Source organism: Nannobrachium achirus (genome assembly GCF_963921795.1).
Source record: "Nannobrachium achirus genome assembly, chromosome: 10".
NCBI classification, from domain to species: Eukaryota; Metazoa; Chordata; class Actinopteri; order Myctophiformes; family Myctophidae; genus Nannobrachium; species Nannobrachium achirus.
Window position 1 is genome coordinate 48,196,568 of NC_137819.1, and position 26,911 is coordinate 48,223,478.

The 26,911-nt window shown below is 41.2% G+C and overlaps 1 protein-coding gene across 1 annotated transcript in view; it reads left to right on the forward strand.

The window, feature by feature from the left end:
- calcr (calcitonin receptor) overlaps nt 1-26,911 on the forward strand; it is a gene marked incomplete at both ends in the record, with an annotated part of 34,606 nt that overhangs the window by 2,035 nt on the left and 5,660 nt on the right. The window contains 9 exons of the mRNA XM_080735554.1: nt 1,443-1,593; nt 6,494-6,601; nt 8,430-8,533; nt 8,834-8,996; nt 10,484-10,594; nt 10,848-10,960; nt 12,450-12,541; nt 17,819-17,945; nt 23,404-23,557. Coding sequence (XP_080591680.1) covers nt 1,443-1,593; nt 6,494-6,601; nt 8,430-8,533; nt 8,834-8,996; nt 10,484-10,594; nt 10,848-10,960; nt 12,450-12,541; nt 17,819-17,945; nt 23,404-23,557 — 1,123 coding nt within the window. The remainder of the gene's footprint in view (nt 1-1,442; nt 1,594-6,493; nt 6,602-8,429; nt 8,534-8,833; nt 8,997-10,483; nt 10,595-10,847; nt 10,961-12,449; nt 12,542-17,818; nt 17,946-23,403; nt 23,558-26,911) is intronic.

Here is a 26,911-nt window from a genome sequence, read left to right on the forward strand (position 1 = left end):
ACACACCGTGCTTGTAGATCTGCTGTTTTCACTACTTTTGTGCGACGGCCTTGTATGATGAAGCAGGGCTTTACTTTGCGAAACAACGTACAAATTTGAAACTTGGAGATAACAAGGTTTCCGCCCGACAACGACGATATATAAGAGGTAAAATACGCCCCTGCTGCCCCAGAGGCCCAGGCCAGGCTGGCCTCTCAGAAGCACTGACTCTGGCGTGGCTGTTGGCTGGGTGCTCCAACAAATGCAGTTGGCAGCTAAAGCATGTGGGGAAGCCAGCAGGGGAATTGTGTCCCTGTCGCTGCACACAAGCTGCTGGGAAGATAGTGCGAACCTCTGCATGCGTTATAAGCTCTCCCCATGAAACTCCTCGCTGTCAGGTGAAAAAGAAGCAGCCGGTGACTCATGTGTATAAGTGGAAGGCACACCACCCTGCACCCCTTCATTATTATGCAGAATACACACACATACCGTAGACCATACATGGGCAACTGGCAGCCCGGGGCCCCACCTTCACTTAATGCGGCCCACAGGTTAATATCTGAATACGGATATATTATTGATTTCAGCTGTTACACTTCCAAACATGTAAACCTGTGACACGCTTTAATTATTATTACTATATTAGTAGCTTAATGGCTAGTCTTTTTTATGTCCAATGTATTATTTAAGTTCATAAAGTTAACATAAGAACATAAATGCATTTGAAATTAAGTCCTGACAACTTTTCAGGATTCCAATTAAAAAATAGCCGATCTACAAGCTCAAAACGCGTTTGAGCTTGTAGATCGGCTATTTTTGATTGTATCTATACATTGTGGCCCTCTGGATTGCGTGTGAAAATAAAGTGGCCCTCACCAAGATGCCCACCCCTGCTGTAGACACGCACGCACGCACGCACGCACGCACGCACGCACGCACGCACGCACGCACGCACGCACGCACGCACGCACGCACGCACACACACACACACACACACACACACACACACACACACACACACACACACACACACACACACACACACACACTATATATTTACATCACTTGTGGGGACATTACATAGACTTCCATTCATTTTTATGCAAGTCCTGTGGCCTTACCCTAACCTCTATCCCTAAACCTAACCCCTAACCCTAACCCTAAGCATAACCGTTGTGGGGACCTACTATTTTGTCCCCACACTGTCAGAGGTCCCCTGCAGGTGACTGTGTGAACATGCGTTTAGTCCCCATAAGTATAGCTAGACAAACTCACACACACACACACACACACACACACACACACACACACACACACACACACACACACACACACACACACACACACACACACACACACGGATGAAATAAAAGGCACCTGGACAGACACAAATGAGTAGAAAGCAGGTTTTCTGTCTGTCTCTCCCTCTCTCATCCGTCTCCTGTGGCCTGTTGTCTCTGCAGAGCTGGGCGGTCGTGGCGTCCACAGAGCCCACCCCAGATACATCGCTCAGTCCTGGGCAGAGCATAATGGAGGTCCAGGGCCAGCCTGCGAGCCAAGGTCAATACAAATGTCTTGAGCTGTCCAGCAAAGACCATCTGCGCAACAGAACGGGTGAGGGGCTCAAATCACATTAGTCTGAAGAGCCAATTTAATTACCTTGGAGCGAGTACAACTGGAGTGGCAATTGTGATGTCGGTCTTGTCGCGGAGCGGACAAGGACAGCACTCTCTCCAGCATGCTCTTCTTCTTTCTACTCACAATACTAGGCTACTATACATCCACCTTCTGAGCAGCATAGACTTTGCAGCGCGCTATAAATATAATGATAATACTACACTTTATATGGAACGTTATTATGTGTAACCACTTAAACCATATGAAAAAGAAAAGTGTAATCTTTGAACATTTTCACCTATAATGACATTCCCGAAATGGGGATGCCAGGTTGAAAGTGGCCAACATTTTTGCACTACAGTATAGCACTGCTTACATTTAATTAAATTTAATTGTATGACGCTATCTCTCACCAGGTGTTCCACAGCCTGGAAACTGACAACAAGGTTCAGGGCTCGTATTTGTCAGGCCTCTCAGTGAAGTAAATTGGTCTTAACACATATGGTGCCAACCCCGAGTTTCCCGAGTTTGTATGGGTACTACCGCTGTGCCAACCCCGAGTTTCCCGAGTTTGGGACGTTTTTGGAAAAAAACATTTTTTTCTTTTTTCAAAATTTTTGGACCTCCAGAAATGTATTAGGCATGATCGCGATCGCGAAATTGCATGTTTAACCGCCATACCAACTCATTCTTTCAAACATGGCAGCCATGTTTGTTTACATCTGAAGAAAACATGATGGCTGATAAATCATGAATGCCTGAACGGATTTCCAAGCGGATTTTTTTGTTTGAAAGCTGTGAACAGCATCTACACACGTGGTGCATCATCTAGGCAGGGGCGTGCACTTTTTACACAATTGCACAATTACATGGAAGTCTATGGTCATAGGCGATTTTAAGGGGTGTCCTTGGGTGCACTTGCACCCCCTGGCCACCAGGCGGCCATTTTTTTATTTTTTATTTTTTTTACTTTTCTTTTTGTAATGTAACTTTATTTTATAATTATTAAATAAAACAGTGATCGTGGTTTGTAAAATGTGCGCAAAAAGAGAGGAGGGGCAAGTATTCCTGTTGTTAACTTGGCAGACTTGGCAGGCACTAAGGGTGGTCTGTGAGATTAACACCATATAGGCATTTTACAGATTGAGAAAGAATACGAAATTAAACTGCAGCAAATAATTGATCAGTATGCAAGTGCCAAAAACCGGATGCTGCAGTTCATTGTGTAATAAGGATGATTGCTTGATTGCTTGATGATTAACTTGATGTTTGGATTTATATGTCCTGTGCTGCCTCTGCCTGCAAAATATAAGTAAATAAATTTGCTCATGGTGTCTAGAAAAAGAAGCACCTGTTTTTGTTTATATTGTGTTACATTTGGGTAAAAAATAAACTGCAGAAACCCGTTAAAACAACAGGACAAAACCGCTAAAAAACGTTGGCGCGCGCGTGCATGAGGTAATAGAAGTACTCAGTCTGTCTTGCACCCCCTGATAGAAGAGGCTAGAATCGCCTATGTCTATGGTAACCATGGCAACGCGAGACATTGAAGAGAAAAAATCATTGCAACATAAGTGTTAAGTGCCAGGAAATTCTCAGAATGAGACAAATTTCGTTCCACTTTTCGGGCACGGGAGAAAAGGCATTTTGTCAACGTTATTAACTTAGGAAAATACTCCTAAACAAGGAGAGCTCAGGAGCTGTCCTAATCCATTAAGGTTAGTTCCCAGTGAATGCATTCAACATTTTGAGAAAGGAGACATGTCTTGCATGGGAACACTCAACAATTGCTTGACTGTATTTATGGAAATTGCAGGTGGTTCTGGAATAGGTGTCATAGATGGCACATCTACTGACCCAGTAGTCTAGGACATGTGTATGGAAAGCAATCAACACAGAATGGTTATGGACGCAAAATACATGATCCTTGATGTTGTTGTAAAATGCCTGTATGTATCCTAAAATTATTCTCATATTGCAGCTGGCCAATGTTCATGTATCCTACAATGAAAATTACATTTTGATCAATGTCATTGAGCTGTATTCATCAATCTTAGCAATATACAATTTGACGTTTGGCTTTTGCCAAGGCTACTTAATTAGTACGCCTACTTTATATATCCTGCTATTTCATTAGTTATTGTGGTAAAACCAAAAGATAGCTCAAACTCCTTGCTGAAAGTGGTTGTCGGAAGCTTAAAAAATGCCTTTGATGTCCTATTCTGAGGTCGATTTTAGTCCGTCAAACTTTCAGTGTGACTCCTAGGAGTGATTCTGAGATGCTTGTTAAAGTGTTAGTTTGCATTTTTGGACCCAAAGCTGTATGAAATACTTGCCAGTAATATAGTCTTCGCAAAGGCATTAATTGGTAATTGGTCAGTCTTGTGGAAATCTTTCTGATGAATAAGAAGTAGTTCCATTGATTTGGCCGGCCCAATTTGTTATAATAAACTAATCCACAAAACTACTGCCATTATTATTGTTGACATATTTCTCATATATAGTATATACTATATACTATATTTTCGTTCAACTTTGACCCCTCTGTCCCATGGTACTATTTTTTGTGTCTTGTATATCACTGCGCCGCATCCGGCTGCAGCACACACCCCCAAAACAAGCTGTTCTGCAGTCACAGCTGATCGCTCCTGCAAGCTAGAACGCATGATTACAGTGTTTATGCTAGATATTTATTCTGTCACAGTAAGAAATCGAACTTGCCATTTCCAGGGATGTCCGAATAAGGGCATTACTGGGTCAAAAAAAACAAAAAACAAAACACCGTTCCCCCAAGGATAAAGCCACCAAACAACTTTGGCGTTTTGTGGATTAGTTTATTTGAACAAATTGGGCCAGCCAAATCAATGGAATTACTTCTTATTCAGCAGAAAAATTACCACAAGTCTAACCATAGGACTCGGGCAACCAATTAATGCCTTTTCAACGACTATATTACTGGCAGGTATTTCATACAGCTTTGGGTCCAAAAATGCGAACTAACACTTTAAAGATCAACTTTTGGGTATTATTGCGGCCGTAGGTCGCAGTTTAGTATCAAAACCTCCACCGGCCGTCCGTCGGTCGGTCGGTCGGTCGGTCGGTCGGTCGGTCACACGTCACACGTCACACCTTTGCCCTGCTCATATCTCCACATCAGTATGACATCACACTGCTGATGACATCACAGAGTCCACAGCTGATGATGTGGCGTGATGTCATACAATACACCTGGAATGTTGAATCTCCATATATGGAGATAACCTACGCATCACACAAAGTCTGACCTCACCAGCCCATACTTGGGCATGGACGACTTATATCTCCATATACGGAGATGGCCATATATGGAGATACGATGACATCACAGAGTCCACAGCTGATGATGTGGCGTGATGTCATACAATACACATGCCAAACTTTGCACACACACACTCCTTGCCTGCCAATCCACAACCTCCACCTCTCACGTCATACGGGCAGCCATAGTTACACCTGGAATGTTGAATCTCCATATATGGAGATAACCTACGCATCACACAAAGTCTGACCTCACCAGCCCATACTTGGGCATGGACGACTTATATCTCCATATACAGAGATGGCCATATATGGAGATACGATGACATCACAGAGTCCACAGCTGATGATGTGGCGTGATGTCATACAATACACAAACAAGCCCTATATAAAGGGGCAATTCTCACCAGGGAAGAGAGCATTCCCCACTAGCTGAGTATCTTAAGATGGTTGGATGTGATGATAAGCTATAAGCTTAGTTGATCCTGGCGATAAGGTCTGAGTCGAGGAATGCTCTCTTCCCTGGTGAGAATTGCCCCTTTATATAGGGCTTGTTTGTGTATTGTATGACATCTCGCCACATCATCAGCTGTGGACTCTGTGATGTCATCGTATCTCCATATATGGCCATCTCCGTATATGGAGATATAAGTCGTCCATGCCCAAGTATGGGCTGGTGAGGTCAGACTTTGTGTGATGCGTAGGTTATCTCCATATATGGAGATTCAACATTCCAGGTGTAACTATGGCTGCCCGTATGACGTGAGAGGTGGAGGTTGTGATATTTGTGGAGATAAGTGACCAACGGTCGCTTATCTCCCGATTAGGGAGTCTTACTGGTATACTAGTAAGACACCTCAGGGTGACTTGCGACCTCAGGGTGACATGCGCCAATTCTTGGCCATCTGGCCAGTGATGTATATGGGACCAGTTACTCATATATGGTGACCCCTTCATGATAGTTATGTTATGTCAAAACATGCCCATATATGGACATTACCAAATATGGGCATTCCCATATATGTCCTTAATATTGATAACATAATATCCTTAATAATGTCCTTAATATTGACAATATAGGAATCTCCATATATGGGCATAAAACGTACGTAAGTAATGCCAAGCAGGGCCTTGGTGAGTTAGGGCCTTGGTTTGATGCCTGTGGATCTCCATATATGGGCATAAGGGGGTACCCTAACATTCTCATTTTCGTCCTGGGATTTATGACATCAGAAATCTCCATGTATGGGCATAAAAGGTTGTTTTCTTTTTCTGGGAATGACCATATATGGACGTTTATACCCTGAGAAATCTCGTAGCTCCTTAATAATATCCTTAATAACATAATATCCTTAATAATGTTCTTAATACTGACAATATAGGAATCTCCATATATGGGCATAAAACGTAGGGCCTTGGTTTGATGCCTGTGGATCTCCATATATGGGCATAAGGGGGTACCCTAACATTCTTCAGGTTTTTCAGGGTATATGGGACCTTCGGTCGCAATTATACAGATTCCCCTCTAGAGATTGACATACTAATGCATTCCTTATATTTAGATGGTACTACAACAACTTAACTCAATGACTCCCTCCAGGTGTGTATTGTGGCGTTACATGGGATGGCCTGTTGTGCTGGGGAGAGACACCTGCTGGAACATATGTAACACAGAGCTGTCTGGGATATTCTGACATGGACTCCGCTGGTAAGAATGTCCTGCTACTTTAATGCACGTGCTTTCAGTTTTATTTTATTTTCCACATGATGTGTCCAGCATTTGCTTACATTATGGACACTTCATTATACTCTTTTCATTTGTTGATTATGTTATTACACATGCAGCTCTGATTACTTGGACATGCAATGTGATTATTGGGTGAAAATGAAAAGATGGAGTGAGTGGGAGGCAGAATGAAAAAAGACAGGGTCTAATAGGACTCCATGTTTGGGCAGGGTTTCAGTCCAATCTGAAAGATATTCACAATTATGTAAAAACAAATGAGTAGTTACGTCCTTCGCCTTCTGGCAGCATGCACAAGTGAGATCAGCTCTGGACACATAGCCAGGCAGACAGACCCATTTCTAATTAATAATACATACAATTTATATAGCGCTTTTCTAGGTGATTGGATTTTGCCGATGCTTTTAAATGAGAATGGAGTGGTTTCTTGCAGAAATCCACAAATGGCAAGAAACCACGCCATTCCCGTTGAATAGCACTGGCAGAAGCCACCTTCATAGGTAGAATTACATTTCGGTGTGACTGTGCCCAACAGGTTAATAGGGAAAAAAGGGGGATTATGATTAGGTAGGGAATGTGAGTCTGAAAAGGTGTGCCACAACCGAGTGTGCTTTTAAAACGCGGCGAGGGTGGGGGCAGCTTTGATGTAAGCTGGGAGCGAGTTCCATAGCGAGGGGGCGGCCACTGAGAAGGCCCTCTCACCCCGCTGTTAAAAAAAAACAAAGACACAAAAAGATGAAAGGTACAAAGAGAAAAATATAGAAGAGAGCTCAACAGAGAGAGAGGGGGGGGGCGTGTCTGGAAAATAAAGAAAGGCAAAAAGAGGGATGGATGAGCAGAGAGCATGAGAATAAAAGAGGGAGAAGGTGATGGCTGAATGGAGAGCTCATAAAGAGGGCTTCGCAGATTGGCTTTATGATTAAGACTCCCCTATGGTTCCATTTGGGGAAATGTGATACTGGCGCTGAAGCTTTAGGGGAGACATGTGATGTGGAGGCAGACACGATGAGCTGTCAGAGGAGGACAAGCAGCTGGGGCGCCGGGTGATCACTGACAGGAACATCCCAAACTCATTTTGAGCCCTGTCCAGACCTCAGTCGTCAGTCCAGCATTTGACCATCATGCAGGGGATTCTCCATTTGACATATCATTATGTCATGTCATGTCATGTCTGCTGGACTATTTGTTAAACGCTTGCACTGTAATGCCAGGAATCTGACCAGTACTGAATGATGTCTTGAAACATTCGCATGGCATAGCATTAGGATAAGATAAGAAGTTAGGGTATATGCCTTTTTGGCTCAGACAGTGCACAGACCATAACATGGATTACTCATAAGGCTCACATCATGTGGATATTATGTTCTTTGTGACAGTGAGGTCTTGTCGGTTTCCTATCTCTCTAGTCTGCACTGACCTATCTGGGGGGAAATAATAATAATAACATTCATCTATAAGAAAAGGGCCATTCTTTCATGAATTCCTTACTCAACATCAACCTCAGATAGGTGATGTTTAACATAATGATGGTTATGATAACATTTTATGTATTTCGTTTTTCGTCTCTTAAGACACCAGATAACCCTTGTTCATGTGTCAGCCTTTTGATATCAGAGGCTATTCATACAAAGTTATTAATATTCTAGGGCTCCCTGAAGCCTCCTGCAGATAGTCAGTGTATATAGCACGTTCAGCCCCCTCGTTACCTCACAAAAGGAATCAGCTAAGAACCCCAAATTTAATTCCTTAAATTCCTTCAACGTTTTGTCTTTTCTTTTCTTATTCTTTTCAGAAAATGAGACCAAATATTGTGATGAGGGGGGTAATTGGGTCCAAAGTCCCTCCATTAATAAGAGCAGATCCAACTGTCTATCCGTCTCCAAGGATAAATTAAAGGTAACGAAAGATGGATGAATACCCAGTGATGGATGAAGGAGGATGAATAACAAGCAGAGTGTTCCCTCATCGGTTGTGGTTGCATTCAACGTTGTAACTTCACTTGTTCTCGTCAAAGGCAAACCTTGACAATGAACGTACACATTGTCAAGGTTTCTCTTTGACAGGAACAGATGTCTGGGGGGATAATGACTTCATAAATATTTCATGATGTTGTATCCATGTAAATGGTTGTTGTACCCAATGCCTTGTACTGTTAATAATGTTTTGTGTCTGTGCATGTACTAAAACTATTCCCAGATGGCTGCGTCGGGGCATTTGAATGACACTTTGGTAGAGCCCACCGTTGAGGCCAAGTTCAATGCCATCCCAGAAGAACAGGAAATACAGAGGAAAAAAATCCTTGATGGACAATACAAATGCTACGAGAAAATGAACCGAGATCCACCATACAACAAATCAGGTAGACAAAAGTACCAGATCATTTGTCTCATCTGTTTAACTAATGGCAGCTCTAAAGCTTTCTCTCACCTGTACTGGAAAATGACTCTGATGGCTCTTTTCGACTGCGTAACCCAGAACCTTCCATAACCTGAAACCTTCTTGTACCTGTGAAGTTCTATGATTGTGTTTTGTTTTCATTATAACCAGAAGGGAGATGTATATCATAAATGAAATAGTAAAAAGTACTACCTCCTGAGAAGGGCCCAAATTTTGTTCTGTGAGATCTGAAACAGAGCTGTAGCATATGGGTGGCAAAAATCCAGAACGGGTGAAATACGTTTCATGGCACGGCGAAGTTCACGTTGTTCTTGTAGTCGAAAAGAGCCATCTGACTCTCAGGTCTAAAGGGCAGTTCACTGAAACTATTGGGATGGCCCTCCCACTCTGTCTACCAATGCTTGTGCACTCTTGCGGTTTGGGGTTGCAGTATGAGGAGCAGTGAGGCCATCAGCTCTGATCTGGAGCACCTTACCTGGGCCCAGTGCTCTCAAGCACTGATTCTACAGAATAACACATAAGCAGTTTGCTATTTGGTCTTTGTCTTCATTTATGTATTTAATATACTTTTTTTTATTTTTTAATATATCAGTCTATCTCTCTCTTTTGTCAGAAGGTATAGCGATAACTATAACTATATAATTCAATTCAAAGGAGCTTTATTGGCATGAGAAAACATACGTTTACATTGCCAAAGCAAATGTCACAAATAAAATAGAAACTGTTGAAAATGGGGAACATATATTGGAGGGGGTACAGCATTGTGTAAACAGAGCTATGTCGCATTGTGACATTTTATACATATACAGGGTATAAAGCCTTTGGAACAAATAGCAGCATTATTTTATTCTCAAAATGCATTTAAAGGTAGCAGCTCTGTTTCATACTGTATGTGCAGTAGGTCTAGATGTCAATCCATGGTTTGTAGTCCTTAGGGTGGTTGTGTTTCTGGCTTTCTTTTGTCGCAACAGTTCACAAATCTTGCTGCTGTGTTCGCACATTTTGTATTTCTCCCAGTAGGTATGGGAGTTTTTCATCTTTGGTCATGTTTTCAAACTCACTTCGGGTGTTTGTAAAATTCACTGGCTTTGTTATAGTCGTGGTATGAACTCTGCCACCCACTTGCCACAATGATTTTTGTAAACAATATCTGTATTTATCATTATAGTTATAGGGCTTGGTGTGAACGGCCCTTTATTTTGGATTATAGTAAGAAGCCTTTAACAAAACATTTTCTTAACCTGCACCTTTTAACTCTATGGACTACTACAAAAACAAGCCTCAACTTATCTAGAACCCACAGCCTCACTCTACTTTGTTCTCTTTCGTTTTTCTTCTTTGCAGATGTTATTCCAAATGACCCTGGAGGAAAAGAAAATAGGTGCTTTTGTGGCTATTTTAATTATTATTTTTTTTTAATCAAAGCCTATGTGTTTATTGTTCCTGTAGAGCTGTACTGTAGTCGGAACTGGGACGGCTGGCTGTGTTGGGATGATACTCCAGCAGGGACCTACACGTTACATAACTGCCCCAATTATTTTGCCGACTTTGACTCCACAGGTGAGCAGTGCTGCCCAAAGAGTCTCCACTCTTATAAAGGTCTGCCAATGCCTTGTTAACCTACCATGATAAATTCACTTCCGCGCCTCCATTGACTGTATTTAAAGTGACCGGGGCTATAAAATATTCATGGCATTGGGGGTGAATTATTCATCAGGCATAATGGGGCCGAAGTTTATGGATCACACTTAACATATTAAAAGGAAATCGCCGTTCCTACTGTCTATTACCGTACTTTTTCTTGTTATTTCAGAGAAGGCGTCTAAGTATTGTGCGGAGAACGGGGAGTGGTTTCGCCATCCAGACACAAACAGAACTTGGTCCAACTACACACTCTGCAATGCTAACACTAAAGAGAAGTTAAGGGTAATGTAATCATGCAGATGCGAGATACAAGTACGTTATAAACTCAAAGCTGAGGTATGCAGGAACTTGGCTCACATCTTCACGTTTCATGAAGCAAGAAGTGAGAGCATCAGAGCAAGCATACTTTTAGTTCATCCACCTATAAATATTGTTCCCACAAGAACCACATTGCATTCCTATACTGCTAGAACATATGCACTGCTCTCCCACATAGATTACTACTGAAAGATTTAGTGATGGAAAATAATGCTAAACTTTGCTGTCAAACTCGTCTGAATGATGTCAGATCAAAGTTTAGGGTTTATAGTAAAATATATGAGCTTAGCTAAGGCAGTCTGCTTATTGTGACATGCAAAGATGGGAAGGATGCTTTCTAAATAATATGGCTGCCGATTAGGCTACTGGTTACCTGATTATAATTGTAATTAGGAGTGTAATCTATTGAAATACTCAATGTCGGTAATACAGTATAACCTAATGTGAGTTGCTTTTTGGGAGCTTTGCTAGTAACACATACTTATTTATAGTAATTCTAGGTTTCGTCATTAACACTAACTGGTTATCAATGTTTTCAATTAGTATTTGGAGCAACATTATAAGCTTGATATAATTTAAACATTGTTCTTATGCCTCAGAAATGGTGCTGCGTCATAGCTATCCAATTTCACAGTAATTCAGAGTTAAAGGACAACTTAGTCCTGACTCCTGAGTGTTAAAATGTTTTCATTTTCTTCTTTCTATAATTTTAGTTATTTTAACGATTTTGATTTGCATGCATGCAAGTGGCTAAATATGTAATTTTTTTTATATGACACAATAAGCCCATTCCCAAGATGCACCGCAATCTTTCAGATGAGACTTATGGGGGCTGGTGTAAATAGTAACAAAGTAATTGCCGTCTTATTATGTCTAAAAAGACATATTTAGCCACTCGTACGCATGCCACCACCCACTGAAATAAAAATATTAAAATCGCTAAAACGATAGAAAGCAGTAAATGAAAATATTTTAACGCTCATCTTTTCTTTTCTCAAATTACAATCTAAAACAGGGGTTTTCAAAGTGGGTGCCGTGGCACCCTGGGAGGCCGTGACAGCAGTCCAGGGGTGCCGTGAGATAATTTGATAATATTTGGAATTTATTTGGACACTTGAAAAACTATTTATTATCATTTTAAACAAAGTTATTTTCAGTCAGTTCTGACCAAAATGGCTATTATCTCAACATTTCCACGCAACATAATCGTTAAAATATGCCATAAATAACAGGTGCTTTGAGTGAAAATTATTCATATAATTTAGGGGTGCCTCGGATGAAAAAAAATATTTATAGGGGTGCCCTGAGCCTAAATAAATAAATAAATAACAACATTGTCCTTTAAATGAACATTCAGGATATAACAGGTTATTGTATATTCAGGTGATGAATTGCAGTCAGATCACTCTATAACTCTAACCAGACCTTTGTGTTTGTGTTTGTGTTTGTGCAGTCGGTGTATATCCTGTACTACATGGCCATAGTGGGCCATGCTTTGTCCATAGCCTCCCTACTAATCTCTTTGGCCATCTTCTTCTACTTCAGGTAATTGATGTCATGTTCTGTCACTGCTCATTACATGGACTGATGATGATGTGCTTTATTGATGTGATGATGACTAGTGGTGTAAAGTAACTAAGTACATGTACTCAAGTACTGTACTTACAGTAAGTACAATTTTGAGGTACTTTAACTTTACTGGAGTATTTCCAATTTTCTGTACTTTTAGTTCAATTCCGCTTCAGTACATCTCAGAGGCAAAATTGTACTTTTACTCCACTATTACTAGTTACTTTGTAGATTTTGATTATTATTACAAAACACTAACCACTAACCACTTCAGCCCTATATGAGCTTGTAGATCGACTACTTTCGCTACTTTTATGTGTCACTCTTGTACTACATTATGTTAGGGCAACCACACTAATGACCTGGCTATATACAATGAACAGTACAAAAACAATGTTTTATTCCCCTTTTAGTTGTTGGGATGCTTGGGATTTGCTCATATATGTGATTGCAGCACTGTCATTACTCATCCGAAAGACAGCTGTGTGGTGTGCAGAAGTTCTTTTTAAGTTCACTACATTTTCAGTGCAGTACTTTTTATGTTTTCTACTGTATTATGGTCGGGACTGGGAGTGGTTCTTATCATGACTGGTCTGGAGCACTACTATATAATATGAATGTGTCTTCTAGCAGTTTTATCCGGTATGCTGTAGCTGGAAATGGTGGCCTGCAATTATGTGTGCTGTGTCACTGATTCTAATTTATAGTTAACTTCATTGTCATTGAGTGCTTCATTCATTTGGCTGTGTCCCCTTCATTTCACGCCAGCTTGGTTTTTTCCATGAAACTACTCACAAAGCAGATTAATTTCATGGATATTTAGGGGTTCACAGAACGTAGACATACCGGTACATAGGAATGAAGTTGGTGATGTGTTCTTAGGAATGTGTGGAGCTGAGGCTCATTACAGTTTCCCATCCCAATGTGTCGCTTAATCCCAGAGGAGAAGGGCACAATTAATGATGAACTGGCTGCTGAATTTCAATTAGATAGGTGTTCAAAAGATTATACCTGATATAGAAAAAGAAGACAGGATGTTTTAAAAAGATACAGTATGTTGTTATAAAAAGAAGTTGAAAATAAATTATAAAATATAAATAAGGATGCTATTAAAGGTTAGCTACTTGCCGCTTTGTCTTTAGTGCTCTGGAAAACGGGAAGCGATTTGGTTTAAATCATCATCATTTTGTAACGGCACAGAGATTTTCACTTGTACCATTATTTTTGGAGCAACGCTTGGAAGATGGTGATGACACCCCAGGGAGAAAATTCAAACTTCATGTGCAATAGCAGTACTTGGAAGAGTTGTTCTCTTGGCCCGAGATTCACCGTGAAAATTAGATGTGTTGGACATGCAGTGTGGGTGTTGATCGCTGGAGGCAGCTGTAGACTATAAAACTAGTAACGGTTCACAGTGTGCTGCAAAATTCATGTCTGTTCATTCATCTGTAGTAGGCTACCTGTGATGCAGTATTACATATTGCAGGAGTTACTGAGCCCCACATTGTCCCACAGGGGCCCCATAGGGACCCCATCTCTTAAACCCAGCAACACCCAAGTACACCTGATCCTTCATTCACTATCAATTATAGGCATCAGCAGAAAGCTTTTATAATTGGCAAATGAAGATCTCAATAGGTTACCAAAGACGCCACTTTTACAAGAACACAGCTTTTACGACCACAGAGCATATTTATGGCCCAATCTCTTTAAAGGAGAATGTCTTAATGTTGACCATTATACGGTCCAGATGTGTAGTTCACAGTGGTATGTGAGGGCGTACAGCTGCACTGGTCCCTTATTTATGACTCGACTTCAACGCTGTCAGGACTCCCAGATAAAAATACTTCAGCTTGCTGTGGAAAAACTGAGTTTGTTAAGAAATATCGCCCATCCAGAGAGTCTCAATGCTCACTACGTACATACAGTTTTTGCCATGAGGGTGACAGCCGCTCACAGATAAAGGCCTGTATAGTGTATAGTGCGAGTACGTAGTAGAGTGCAAAGTAGAAGTGCGCTGCGCACAGCTCCCAGTCTTGAAACTGAATCAGGTGCACGGCTGATGCAAGTTTCAAAACAAACGGAACACCAGCACGTACGGCTCAATAGTCTTCTATTAATTGAGGATAACAATGAATGCGAATAAATACTGCTGCTATTTATTCTAATTAAAAGGCTAAATAAAATGTACAGTCAAATAGATTATTTGTGAGGGATTTGTTAGTTTTTTTCATTCATATGTGGCCTGCTGTAAGATGTTACTCCTCAAGGTGTAATGGAGACATTTATGAGTCTGCAGGAGTTAGGACTACACATTTTATTTATTTTATAGCATCTTTATAGCTTCTCATAACAATGTTTTCTAGCTGTCTTTGATGGCTGCTACCATAAAACCGATATAAAGTACAAAAGGAAGCACCCGTGGATCTGTTACATGTTATCTGACAGCTAATCCCAAGAGAATTTAGATACCGTCACTGTCAGGCAGAAACCTTGTATCTCCAAGTTTCAAGTTTGTATGTTTTTTCACCAAGCAAAGCCCTGCTTCATCATACAAGGCTCATCGCACAAAAGTAGTGAAAACAGCCGATCTACAAGGACACAACGCCTCGCAGTGCGAGGCGTTGTGTGCTTGTAGATCTGCTATTTTCACTAGTTTAGTTCATTTTTAAAACGATAAATACAAAACGAACGGTCTTGGACATACCTGTACAAGGTTTCCACCCAACATTGACGATATGATCAAGCCTTCATAACCGCTACACTCCCTGTGTCTGACCACCGATGTCCAGGCACAGAATTAGAGTTTTATATTGATCCTGCTATGTTTTATGTACTGTAATTAAAACAAATGTTGAATCTATAATCTTGCCTGACTAAGAGAGCAGGGTTCAGGAGAGGCCCCAATTAGTCTCGGTTTTACGTTTCACAAACAGACAGCCGCATCTGACATCCTCATTATGCTCTCAGAAGCCAGAAACAGATCTTTCCAGTGTCCTCAGTAATTTTTCGTCCTGTTAACTGCATCAACATTGGAATGGACGTTTGTCAGATGATGTATGTTGATGGAGCAGATGAGTTTTTATTGCAAAATTGCAGCCATATTTTTCAGTCATTTATGTACGGTATATGCCGATCCGTCCTTTGAAATCAGATTAGCATGCATTGCTTTCAGAAATGACACTTGAATACATTATCAGGGACGTGGTAATGCTTCTCAGGTATTGTGTTATGTTGTTATGATGTTAGTTTCCCCTTTAGTGTTTTTTTTATCATATTCCTAATATTTCCATGGCAGCTAATTCTGTAACCCAGTAATGTATTGTATGATGACCTGAATGCATTAACATTTTAAAACAAATTAATAACATACAGTATCAAAACAACAATTAGAAATTGGATATTAACATTTATTTTTCGTATCCTTATTAAACACAAATATTCTAGACTAACAAAATGACATCAAGCGTTTCCAAAGCACATACGGTTCTTCCGTTTTGGCTTTGGGAACTTACAACACTGAAAATTCTTAATGATCATTTAACTCTGTGTATTATCAGTGATGTCACCATGCAGATGGTCAGACAGACATTCGCTAAATTAATTGCTACCGCAGTTTACTATCAGAACCGTCACAGCTTGTCCGTGGACGGGTAACGCCTGACACTGTGGTTCCCCTGACACATCACTGTGACATCACAGGTGACATCACAGTGATGTCAGATACTCAGAGCAGGGATCTCCCAGTGCTTAATTTGTGCCGGAACAAGCCGGATCTTGTTCCGCTACCTTGCTTTTACGGACCGGGACCTATTTGATTGGATCCGCCACCTATTCGATTTGGAATCAAGGATCCGGGACCTTCCCTGCACAAAAAGAACAGATCTACAAGCTATCCACCCATATCAACCAGAGATGCAATATGGCTTGTAGGTCTGTCAGCGCAGCAACTTGCGCACAGTTATGACGCGGCCGTTGACTGGATCAGATTCAGCTGCGCTGCGCTGTGGCTGTGCTGAAGGCTGTCTAACGGCCGGGAGCCGAGAGGGGGACAGACCTGTTACCAGCCCGGCACGCTTACATGTGTGGATCATGCGACGTTTACATTTAAAAAGCAATCGATTGCTTTAAATCTGGAGCGGAGCGTGGACAATAAAAGCACGGTTTTGTGCACGTTATGATAAAGCATTTGCATATCACCCGCAGCACATTCAAATCTCAAGCACTGACTGTTGCTGTTAGCCAGTTAGCGTAGCCTAGCCTTCACGTTAGCCAAACAAACTGGAGCTCTGGTCGTTAACGTTATGTGCTCACTGCTCAGCCTCTCCCCTGTTAATAAATAAAACTACACTTTGACGTGTACTCAACGAAACAGACTGTTTTAGGGAGCAGCTGAATGCCCAATATAGTGGGAACACCCAGCTAGAGCCCCCCACCTCATGTCTAAAATACACTTTTTAGCCAGAATCCAGAAAAGAAAATATTTATTATTTAAGCCAGGATAATATAGGCAGGGGTCTTCAACAGGGGGTTGCTCAGAGTCCTCAAGAGTTACTACAGGGGGTCTATCCTTGTAATCACACAAGGTAACACAGTAAATCACTACTGACTTAAACCCCTATCCCTTTATTCTGAGGGGTAGGGTGTAGGGGAAAGAGCAGACCATACAGAGCATGGGGTAAAATTACTGACAGTTTAAATGTCTGGTAAATGCACTGATCACAGCTGTCAAATAAAGTTTGTATGACTGATTGGAGACTTATTTTTCCAATAAATTGGATTCTGTTTTAAAAGGAGCTGGCTAAACAGATCACATCTATTTTCTTTTGCCGGTTAAAAAAAAGTAATATAACTTAATATAGGCCTATTATAGATATTACTGTTGATTCCGCAATAATGTTATACTTGGTGTATTCGGAAAATGTGCACCGGGTGTGCATGCACGCGTGCATGTGCGTGCAGGTGTACGTGCACGCGTGCATGTGCGTGCATGTGCGCGTGTGCACACAAAACCCAGGATCCCCCACCTTTTCATTGACAAATTAAGCACTGGATCTCCATATATGGGCATAAAAGGGATTGTATCCCAGAGGATGCCCTGTTAGGAGAACCTCACTAACATAATCCATATATGGCCAAGACAGATGGCCAAGACAGATGGCTTTTCGCCCTTAGGCGTCTTACTGGTATTTAGATGTACATGAATGTATGAATGTATACAAGTGTGTCTCATTCTATCTTGTCCCCATACAGGAGTCTGAGCTGCCAGAGGATCACACTACACAAGAACCTATTCTGTTCCTACGTCCTCAACTCTGCCCTCACCCTCATCCACCTCATAGCCATCGCTGGCAATGCAGAAGTAGTGGGCAGAAACCCGGTGAGCTCAATCTCTCAAAAACACTTTTCTCAACTAAACAATCCTCAGTGTTTGTGTACAAAATTACCATTTGTTACATCTGTATACTCTCAATTACATTAACACTGGGGATTTGAATGTGTGTTAAGTGACTAAATGAACACATTTAACATTTTACTATGAGTCATGCTTTGAACGTTTTTATATTTATTTGTTTGAAACTAGGATTTAATAACTTTTTTTAAAGATTTGTTTTTGGCTTTTCTGCCTTCATAGATAGTTTAAGTGAAGATCGACAGGAATTAGGGAGAGAGAAATGGGGAGAGACACGGCAGCAAAGGTTGTTAGGAACGGGACTCAAACCCACGACACGCTGTCAGGCGTTAGAGCCTATTGGAATGCACCTGGACCTAGGGCAGCGGGCACCATATACAATTTGTAACTTTAACGCCCTACCCGCCCGGGATTTAAACCCTGGTTATCTGCACGACAGAACACATTTCTACCACTCTACCAATAAGATGCCCCTTCTTTCGTGTATCATCGTCCTTGATGATTGGTTGACAACTTTTTATTTCACAAGATTTCTTGTCGTCTTCTCCTCCTTGCCTGCTTGGTAAGGGGAGATATTGCGTTATGAGCTTCAGACACTACTACTTGTCAACCAGTAGTGTCCTAGCTATTCTGCACCAGACTATGTCCAACCACTGCAGATGCACTAGATGTATTGTATTAACATACTCTACCATATGGTTGGTTACAATAATGTTTTATTCATTCAAATAGGTTCCAGATTGCAGCTTTAATAGAATTTTGAATGAAGTCAAATGCAGGTATCTGGCGTTACTAATTAAAATGAGACACAAATGTGAAACTTCTGGGAATTAAAGTACAAGCATGCATGCAAATATTTCCCCCCTTTTTAATATCTATTAAAATAATCTAGATTTGACATAATTGTCTGTTCTGCAGTGGGTTTAAGGATATATTGTTGTAGCGTACATTAACTCTTTTACTGTTTCGGACATTCCCGTTCGCCCCAATTTTGAACCAAGCGCGCTGCCAATACGGCTCGTTCTTTTACCTTGTCTGATGACTGTAAGCTGATGAGAGGTCGCGCCACCGTGTACAGTAAAAACATCTCCCGTAACGCTGCTCTCAAAAATCCACCGCATGTTAGCAATAATGGAGTCCCAAATCACTTCCTGTCTGTTTTCTCTGATCTGATCTCGAAAATACATTTCTATGCTCTGAATGTACCGGTATGGCAAGCGGAGCGGCCCAATTCACATTCATTCTTTGCATAAGGCTGCCCTCTGCCGCCAGTTTGGCTAAAGTACACATATGAGCGTCCATTGTAAAATGAATTAGTTTGGAAAGAATCAATAGATAATTTTCTATAACATCGCAAAAGTAAGCTGCTTTTTGCTGGCACCAGCCCCAATAAATAAATAATAAATCTGGCAGTAGAACTGTTTTAATGTGCTTTGTCACGTTTGTACCAGATATTGCACAAAGCGTTCATCCTTTTAGTGCTTTTCGATATCTCTGTCAAGTGATTTTGACAGGCTGCCACGCGTCATGCTGAATTTCAGAAGTGAATTCTTTGGAAGTCGAGGGTCTGCTAAGGCGAAGATATAAATCTGTCTTTTGGAATGCCTTGAGGTCAGGACTAGTTATCCTAAATTTACACGGTTATTGTTATTAGTAGTTTATGGAAATCATAACGATCAAAGAGCTCTGGGGTGGACAGTTGACAGGTATCTTTTTTTCCCCTTTTTCTTTTCTTTTTTCATTTTTAAAACATTGTGGCTGTCAACCAAGTTCACAGTATTTGGTAGATTGAATATCAGCTTTTAAACCCTTCACTCCAAATAGTTTTTAAATTAAGAAAACATATTATTATATTAGATGTTAAATATTAGATTTTAAATATACAACAAGGAATAGGTTTATATAAAGTTGGCATACATTATACAAAATCCAATGTACCCTAGGCTAGCATACAGCCACTTTATACCATAAAATGTCTTACATTTTTAAAAAACTTTCAAAGGTAGCAGATCTACAAGCTCACAATATGTCACGACCGGACAAGATCATCACTTGGTGCCGTGGTACCCGAGCTTGTACATCTGCTTGAAAGTGTTTTGAATTACTGATTTATAAGGCACTTGTAGACTCTGCCTCAGGTCTTAAAGTAGAGCTTGTATGGATGATGTCTTGGCCAGAAACGGCATCATCTCAGAGACAGGAGGTTCCAGCATCTGGGCTCCTTTCCCCCTTTTGCGCTACCGCTAGCGTTCAGAGTCACGTTCACCCAAATCTGTCTGGCACATCTACAGTGGAGTGTTTACTGGGATCCCCTCCTCCCAGTGTGTCCAAGGAATGACAGCTCATACCATCACAAATTTATATCCCCTTTTCCACCATATGTCAAATGGCTTGTCTGTTTTCTTTCAGAAGAAAGGTAATCAGGTTGTACTTATGAACTACTGCAGTGGATTGGCCAAAGTGTAACTGGTCACTGCAGCCCAGACAGTGCTTTGAAAAGGAAGGGTTACTACACATACTGTAGCGCCTTGTTTAGTAAGCTAGTGAATTATTCACAAATGTTAAGTGTGGCACCATTTCAGTCAGTTGCAATTAAGTCGGAGGAATTTCAAACGAAGTTGAATGCAGCAAAGCGTTGAAAAGGACCTACATGGGCTTCGACATGAGTCGGTTTTTAATTAGTTTTGTCGCACAGTATTTTAGGCCCCTTTTAGATGAAAACAGGCTTCACTGTAAACAGCTAAGAGCCGTTTAGTTTTCATTTTTTATGTGGTCTTTAGATGAAAACGCAATTTGTCCCTAAACGCGGTAATTTGCATGCCAGGTCGCTAGGTGGCGCATGTCGCCATGACCGCACTGCCCAAGTTCCGTTCTACTTCCTAGCAGCCAGCAAAGAAGTCCTCCTCAGTCAGTCAACACAACGCACTGCCGACACTGCACAGGCAGACTGGCTGTCTGGCTAACTAAAAATGCTTAAAAAGTTTGTTCCAGACGGTCGGAACAGACACATGTACCATACACATCCCGGGACTATATTTATTCCTTATGATACGATACAGAAAAAGGCGTTCACTTCACGTTTCGTTTCAACACAGAGGACTGGAGTCAATGCCTTTACTGCAGCTTATGGAGGGGATGATGATGATTACACACAGACGGCGACGAGCTATAGATGTTGGATCGTGTCATGATAATGGCTATTTTTGCAGTTGTCTGCTATTTTCACAACGCACCGCGACGCATTGTGAGCTTGTAGGTCTGCTATTTTCACAACGCACCGCGACGCGTTGTGAGCTTGTAGATCGGCTATTTTCACAATGCACCGCGACGCGTTGTGAGCTTGTAGATCGGCTATTATCACAACGCACCGCGACGCGTTGTGAGCTTGTAGATCGGATATTATCACAACGCACCGCGACGCGCTGTGAGCTTGTAGATCGGCTATTTTCACAACGCACCGCGACGCGGTGTTGTGAGCTTGTAGATGGGCTATTTTCAAATAGCTGGTATAAATTAGGGCTAACGTTAGCAAATAAATGTACTTAATAGTTACTTTACAGTTTACACCACTGAACTGATGTTTAAAAAGCAATTAAATTGCTCTTCATTAAGGTACAGTATGAGTATGAGCTCAAAGCTATTTATCATAGTGGCATAAAATGAAGGGGGGGAAAAAGACGATATCAATCGCCGATTATTTGTATGACAATTATAATCATCTGGAGAAATTCCTAATCGTGACAGCCCTAGGACGTCCCACATCTTATCATTTTCAGTGGTTTGCTGCGTTTACGGTATTTAGATGAAAGCGGGAGATACAAAGCGTTTTCACCTTTTCCACTTTCAAAGGGGGTTTCACTTTGTTACGGTTTCACCCCCCGAAGACGCCATTTTCGTCTAAATGACCCCCCACAAACGACTATAAATCATTACGTTTATAGTGAAGCCCGTTTTAATGTAATAGGGGCCTTAATATCAGTGGTCCTCCATGACTCCCTGTCTGGTCCTCAGCAGTACACCCACCAGGGAAGTTGATTGGATGAGCGGTTCGCAAGCTGCCACGCAAGAAGCGCAGCAGCTCGGAACTGGCTGGGTCAGTTCTGGAGAACGGCTCATCTGAGCGACTTCACACTTCCTAGACCTAGGGCCCTCAGCAATACACCTGCCAAGTGTCAGTCGGATGAATGGTTCTCAAGAAGGACAGATAGACAGACAGACAGACAGACAGACAGACAGACAGACAGACAGACAGACAGACAGACAGACAGACAGACAGACAAAGATTCCTGGAATCTATTGATATATTATGTAATGTAACATGTATTTCTTTCTATGCATGAAATGATGTATAAGCGTTAGGGATGCCCCGATCAGGGTTTTTTTGCTCCCGATCCGATACCGATCAAATATTATTGCTTCCGATTCGATCCCGATCTTTCCCGATCCGATCTTTTGGCAAGGCATTAAGAAGAAAAAAAAATTCTATTAATTCTATCACTTGGTTCTCAACCTTTTCAGGCCGTAACCCCCAAAATAATCATATTTTAACTGGGGACCCCCGACCCTGAAGAGTTGAGGAAGTATATTTTGTATAACACGGTTCTATTGTGAAAATAGCAGATCTACATGCTCACAACGCCTCGCAACGCGAGGAGTTGTGAGCATGTAGATCGGCTATTTTCACAATTTCTGGCTTTAATATTTGACAATTTGGCCAATGTTTAATTTGTCATTTTAGAGGTATTAAAAAGTCCTTAATTTTTCACTTTCGAAATGTGCAGATACCCTCTATACACTTAAACTTTATGTTGATTTGTTTACTGTTGAGAGAGAAAACAATGTTGCACATTAAGTTAATCATCTGGGGACCCCCCCAAAATAATTTGAGGACCCCCCTGGGGGTCCCGACCCACAGGTTGAGAACCACTGAGCTAGTTGACAGTGCAGAGAGACATAATTGCCTTCCTTTGATCCATTAGCAAGGGGCCAATTACTACTTATTGGCATCAGCTGCCAGCTGTACACAGAGTCTGACACAATCACCTTCCCTCTGCAGTGCTCTGTCTGTCTCATTTCTCCAAAAGCCCTTGAATATGATTGAAAATGATTAAGGATTACTGTGATTATGGTAAGCTTACATTTCATATCGCATTCACCTTACCTGTAACTTTCAGTACTCCCAGAAAATATTTAAAAAAAAAAAAAACTTTTTTTTTTTTTTTCGATTTTTTTTCCCCCGATCTCCGATCTTATAAAAACGGCCATATCGGCGGCCGATCCGATCACGTGATCGGGATCGGGCAACACTAATAAGCGTGTGAAGAAATATCCTTTTATGTAAACAGCAAAATGCAGGGAATGGAATTAGCTGTACGGCTGCTCCATAAACTCAATCTATTCAATGTCCTTTCTCAAATCTGTCCAGGCTGGGTGCAAAGTCTTGCACTTCTTTCACATGTACATGCTGGGATGCAACTATTTCTGGATGCTCTGTGAAGGGATCTACTTGCACACTCTCATCGTGGTTGCCGTGTTCGCAGAGGAGCAGCACTTGCATTGGTACTACCTCCTGGGCTGGGGTGAGTCATTCATTGGTACTACCTCCTGGGCTGGGGTGAGTCATTCATTGGTACTACCTCCTGGGCTGGGGTGAGTCATTCATTGGTACTACCTCCTGGGCTGGGGTGAGTCATTCATTGGTACTACCTCCTGGGCTGGGGTGAGTCATTCATTGGTACTACCTCCTGGGCTGGGGTGAGTCATTCATTGGTACTACCTCCTGGGCTGGGGTGAGTCATTCATTGGTACTACCTCCTGGGCTGGGGTGAGTCATTCATGCCATGCCTGAAGACGCACATCAAACAATGGACCATAGTCATGTTCTGGCAATATTTTTCACTGTGCGAAGAAAATTCATGAAAAATATTATTGCGACCGTCAGGGAGCAGTTTACTATGAAAACCTCCACCGGCCGTCCGTCCGTCGGTCGGTCACACGTCACACGTCACACCTTTGCCCTGCTCATATCTCCGCATCAGTATATAGGGCTTGTTTGTTTATTGTATGACATCACGCCACATCATCAGCTGTGGACTCTGTGATGTCATCGTATCGCATCAGTATATAGGGCTTGTTTGTTTATTGTATGACATCACGCCACATCATCAGCTGTGGACTCTGTGATGTCATCGTATCTCCATATATGGCCATCTCCGTATATGGAGATATAAGTCGTCCATGCCCAAGTATGGGCTGGTGAGGTCAGACTTTGTGTGATGCGTAGGTTATCTCCATATATGGAGATTCAACATTCCAGGTGTAACTATGGCTACCCGTATGACGTGAGAGGTGGAGGTTGTGATATTTGTGGAGATAAGCGACCAACGGTCGCTTATCTCCCGATTAGGGAGTCTTACTGGTTATTATTACCAGTAAGACACCTAAGGGCAAAAGCGAGCTTGCCCTAAAGGACGAGGTCGCACAGGACGGAATTCGCACAGGACGGAATTCATTATTAATATATATCGGACCAGTTACCCAATACCCATATATGGAGATCCCTGATACCCATATATGGAGATGCCCATATCCAACCGATATGGGCATATTGGTAGGATCGGCAGCTCTAAAAAAAGAAAAAAAAAAAGTTTCATACAACTGTACATTGTGCATGTACAGTAACGGAGGAGGAAGCATCTAAGAACATAGGCAAAATTCTGAGCGATCCGTGTGCAAAAGTTGGAGTCTGTAGAACCAACATGTGTTGTGAAACCCCAGACATGTTTACTCGGTTACTCGTTATGTGAAAGTCCTACAGTATGACGTCTATGACGTCTGACATCATACATAGGCCTACAATTCCTTTTATGCCCATTTATGGAGATCCCTGTCTGTAGAACCAACGTGTGCTGTGAGACCCCAGACATGCTTCAGTGCGTGTCAGTATCTGTCTCTCAGTCCTTGTCCGCTTTTATGGGCATATTGGTTGGATCAGCGGTTCTACTGAAAAATGTTGTTCTGTACAACTGTACATCAAGGATCACCATATGGGCATACAAGGGACAGGGATGGAATGTCTGTAGATCAAACCCTGGATATCCCTGTGACAACAATGTGACATTGATATTGTGGCGTTACGACTAGGGGTGTAACGATACATTTTAACAACGATACGATATGCATCACGATACATGGTTAACGATACATTTTAACAACGATACGATATGCATCACGATACATGGTTAACGATACAATACATGGACGATATTGGTTCATTCACGGCGATACGATACGATTCGATTCGATTCGATTCGATTCAATGATTTAAAATCGATATAGTAACTATTTAACAAAGAAATTGTATCTGTGTAAAACGTGTAAACAATCTATTATTATGGAAGTAAACGCTGTGATCTGTATCTAGCAAATACATGGACACTATATTTCAACACATATGGACAAACCCACCTTGACATGAACACAGAGATTACACACATTTATCGATGGACCAAAAGTAGCTATAATGGAATGGAAAAGTAATTAGACCCCTCTTTTTCATTTTCCCTCTTATAATTGCCAAATACAAAGCATAAATACTTAGTTTCCATACAATCAATCATAGTTTCATACAATACAAAACGATTCGATACCAATTACTGCATTTTAAAACGATACGATACAAAGCCAAAACGGTATGATATATGCTTTTGCAAACGATATAGTAAATCATTGCAAATTAAAATCGATTTTTCGATTCAGTTACTATATCGTTACACCCCTAGTTACGACTACGACTTTACAGACAAGATGTGCTGGTTTTTATATAATAAACGGTCGCAAATTATTATTATTATTAGTAGTAGTAGTAGTACTACTACTGCTATATGATGGTCAATGCTCATTTGCTCTACACACCTTTTTATTTTATTTAGTTGTGATATAACGTTTCGTATAACCTTGCTTTTGCATCACATGATGAGCCATGTGAGCGAAAGCATCTCGTCCTAACCTAACCTTGAGCGCCTGCATTGTCGTATTTCATCACACTGAACTCATGTCATTTGCTCTGCGCTCGGTCGCTCAAGCTCAATTTGTTGACAGCCTGGGATCTAATTTAGTGAATGACAAAAAAAAAAAGGCTACTCACTCATACCATTCAATCTCACATTTTTCAAACCCCTGACAGCATTATATGGTATGACCTCTCATTGCTCACTATTTCACATGTTCAAATGAATAAAACTAATAAGTGGAGGACGAAACTGAATTGGCAATCATTATTAAAGATGGAGTGGATAACCTTAGGGTGCACATTCTGCGCAAGGGTCATGTGCATTGTACAGGCGTAGGGCTGTCACAATTATTACGCAATCGCCTAATCGCAATTATTTGAGATAATCTGAATGATTTTAGATAATCGCAATTATTTTTCATAATCGTCAATCAGCTGTTTCGAAGGCTTATTACGAAATATAAAAGGCAAACAGAAATATTTGTTTTTATTCATATGTTGAAAATGTCAATGCTAAATACAATTAAATCGTTAATCGCAATTATTTGTGTGACTGATTAATTGTCAACCTAAATGTTGTAATCGTGATAGCCCTGTCCCCTGTACAAGTAGACAGTCAGTTACAGAAGTTGGCTGTGTGCCACAGGGCCTCATTGCTGTCTGAAAATGGACCATGCACAGATTCACATGTTTATGCCTAGGCTCAAATTAAAGGGACAAGTTGTTTATGGACAGGATTTTAAATGACACAGTATTATAAGATGAAATCAAATGACCCATGCAGTGTTGCTGTTAGCCTTCAAACAACAACATTGGAATGTTGATGCTTGCTGTAATGAGGAATGAGGAACCTGTGCTTGCCAAACGTCTATCCTTTGTTTGCGTTTCAGCATTTGTAAGAATGTAGAATGCTGCAAAATGA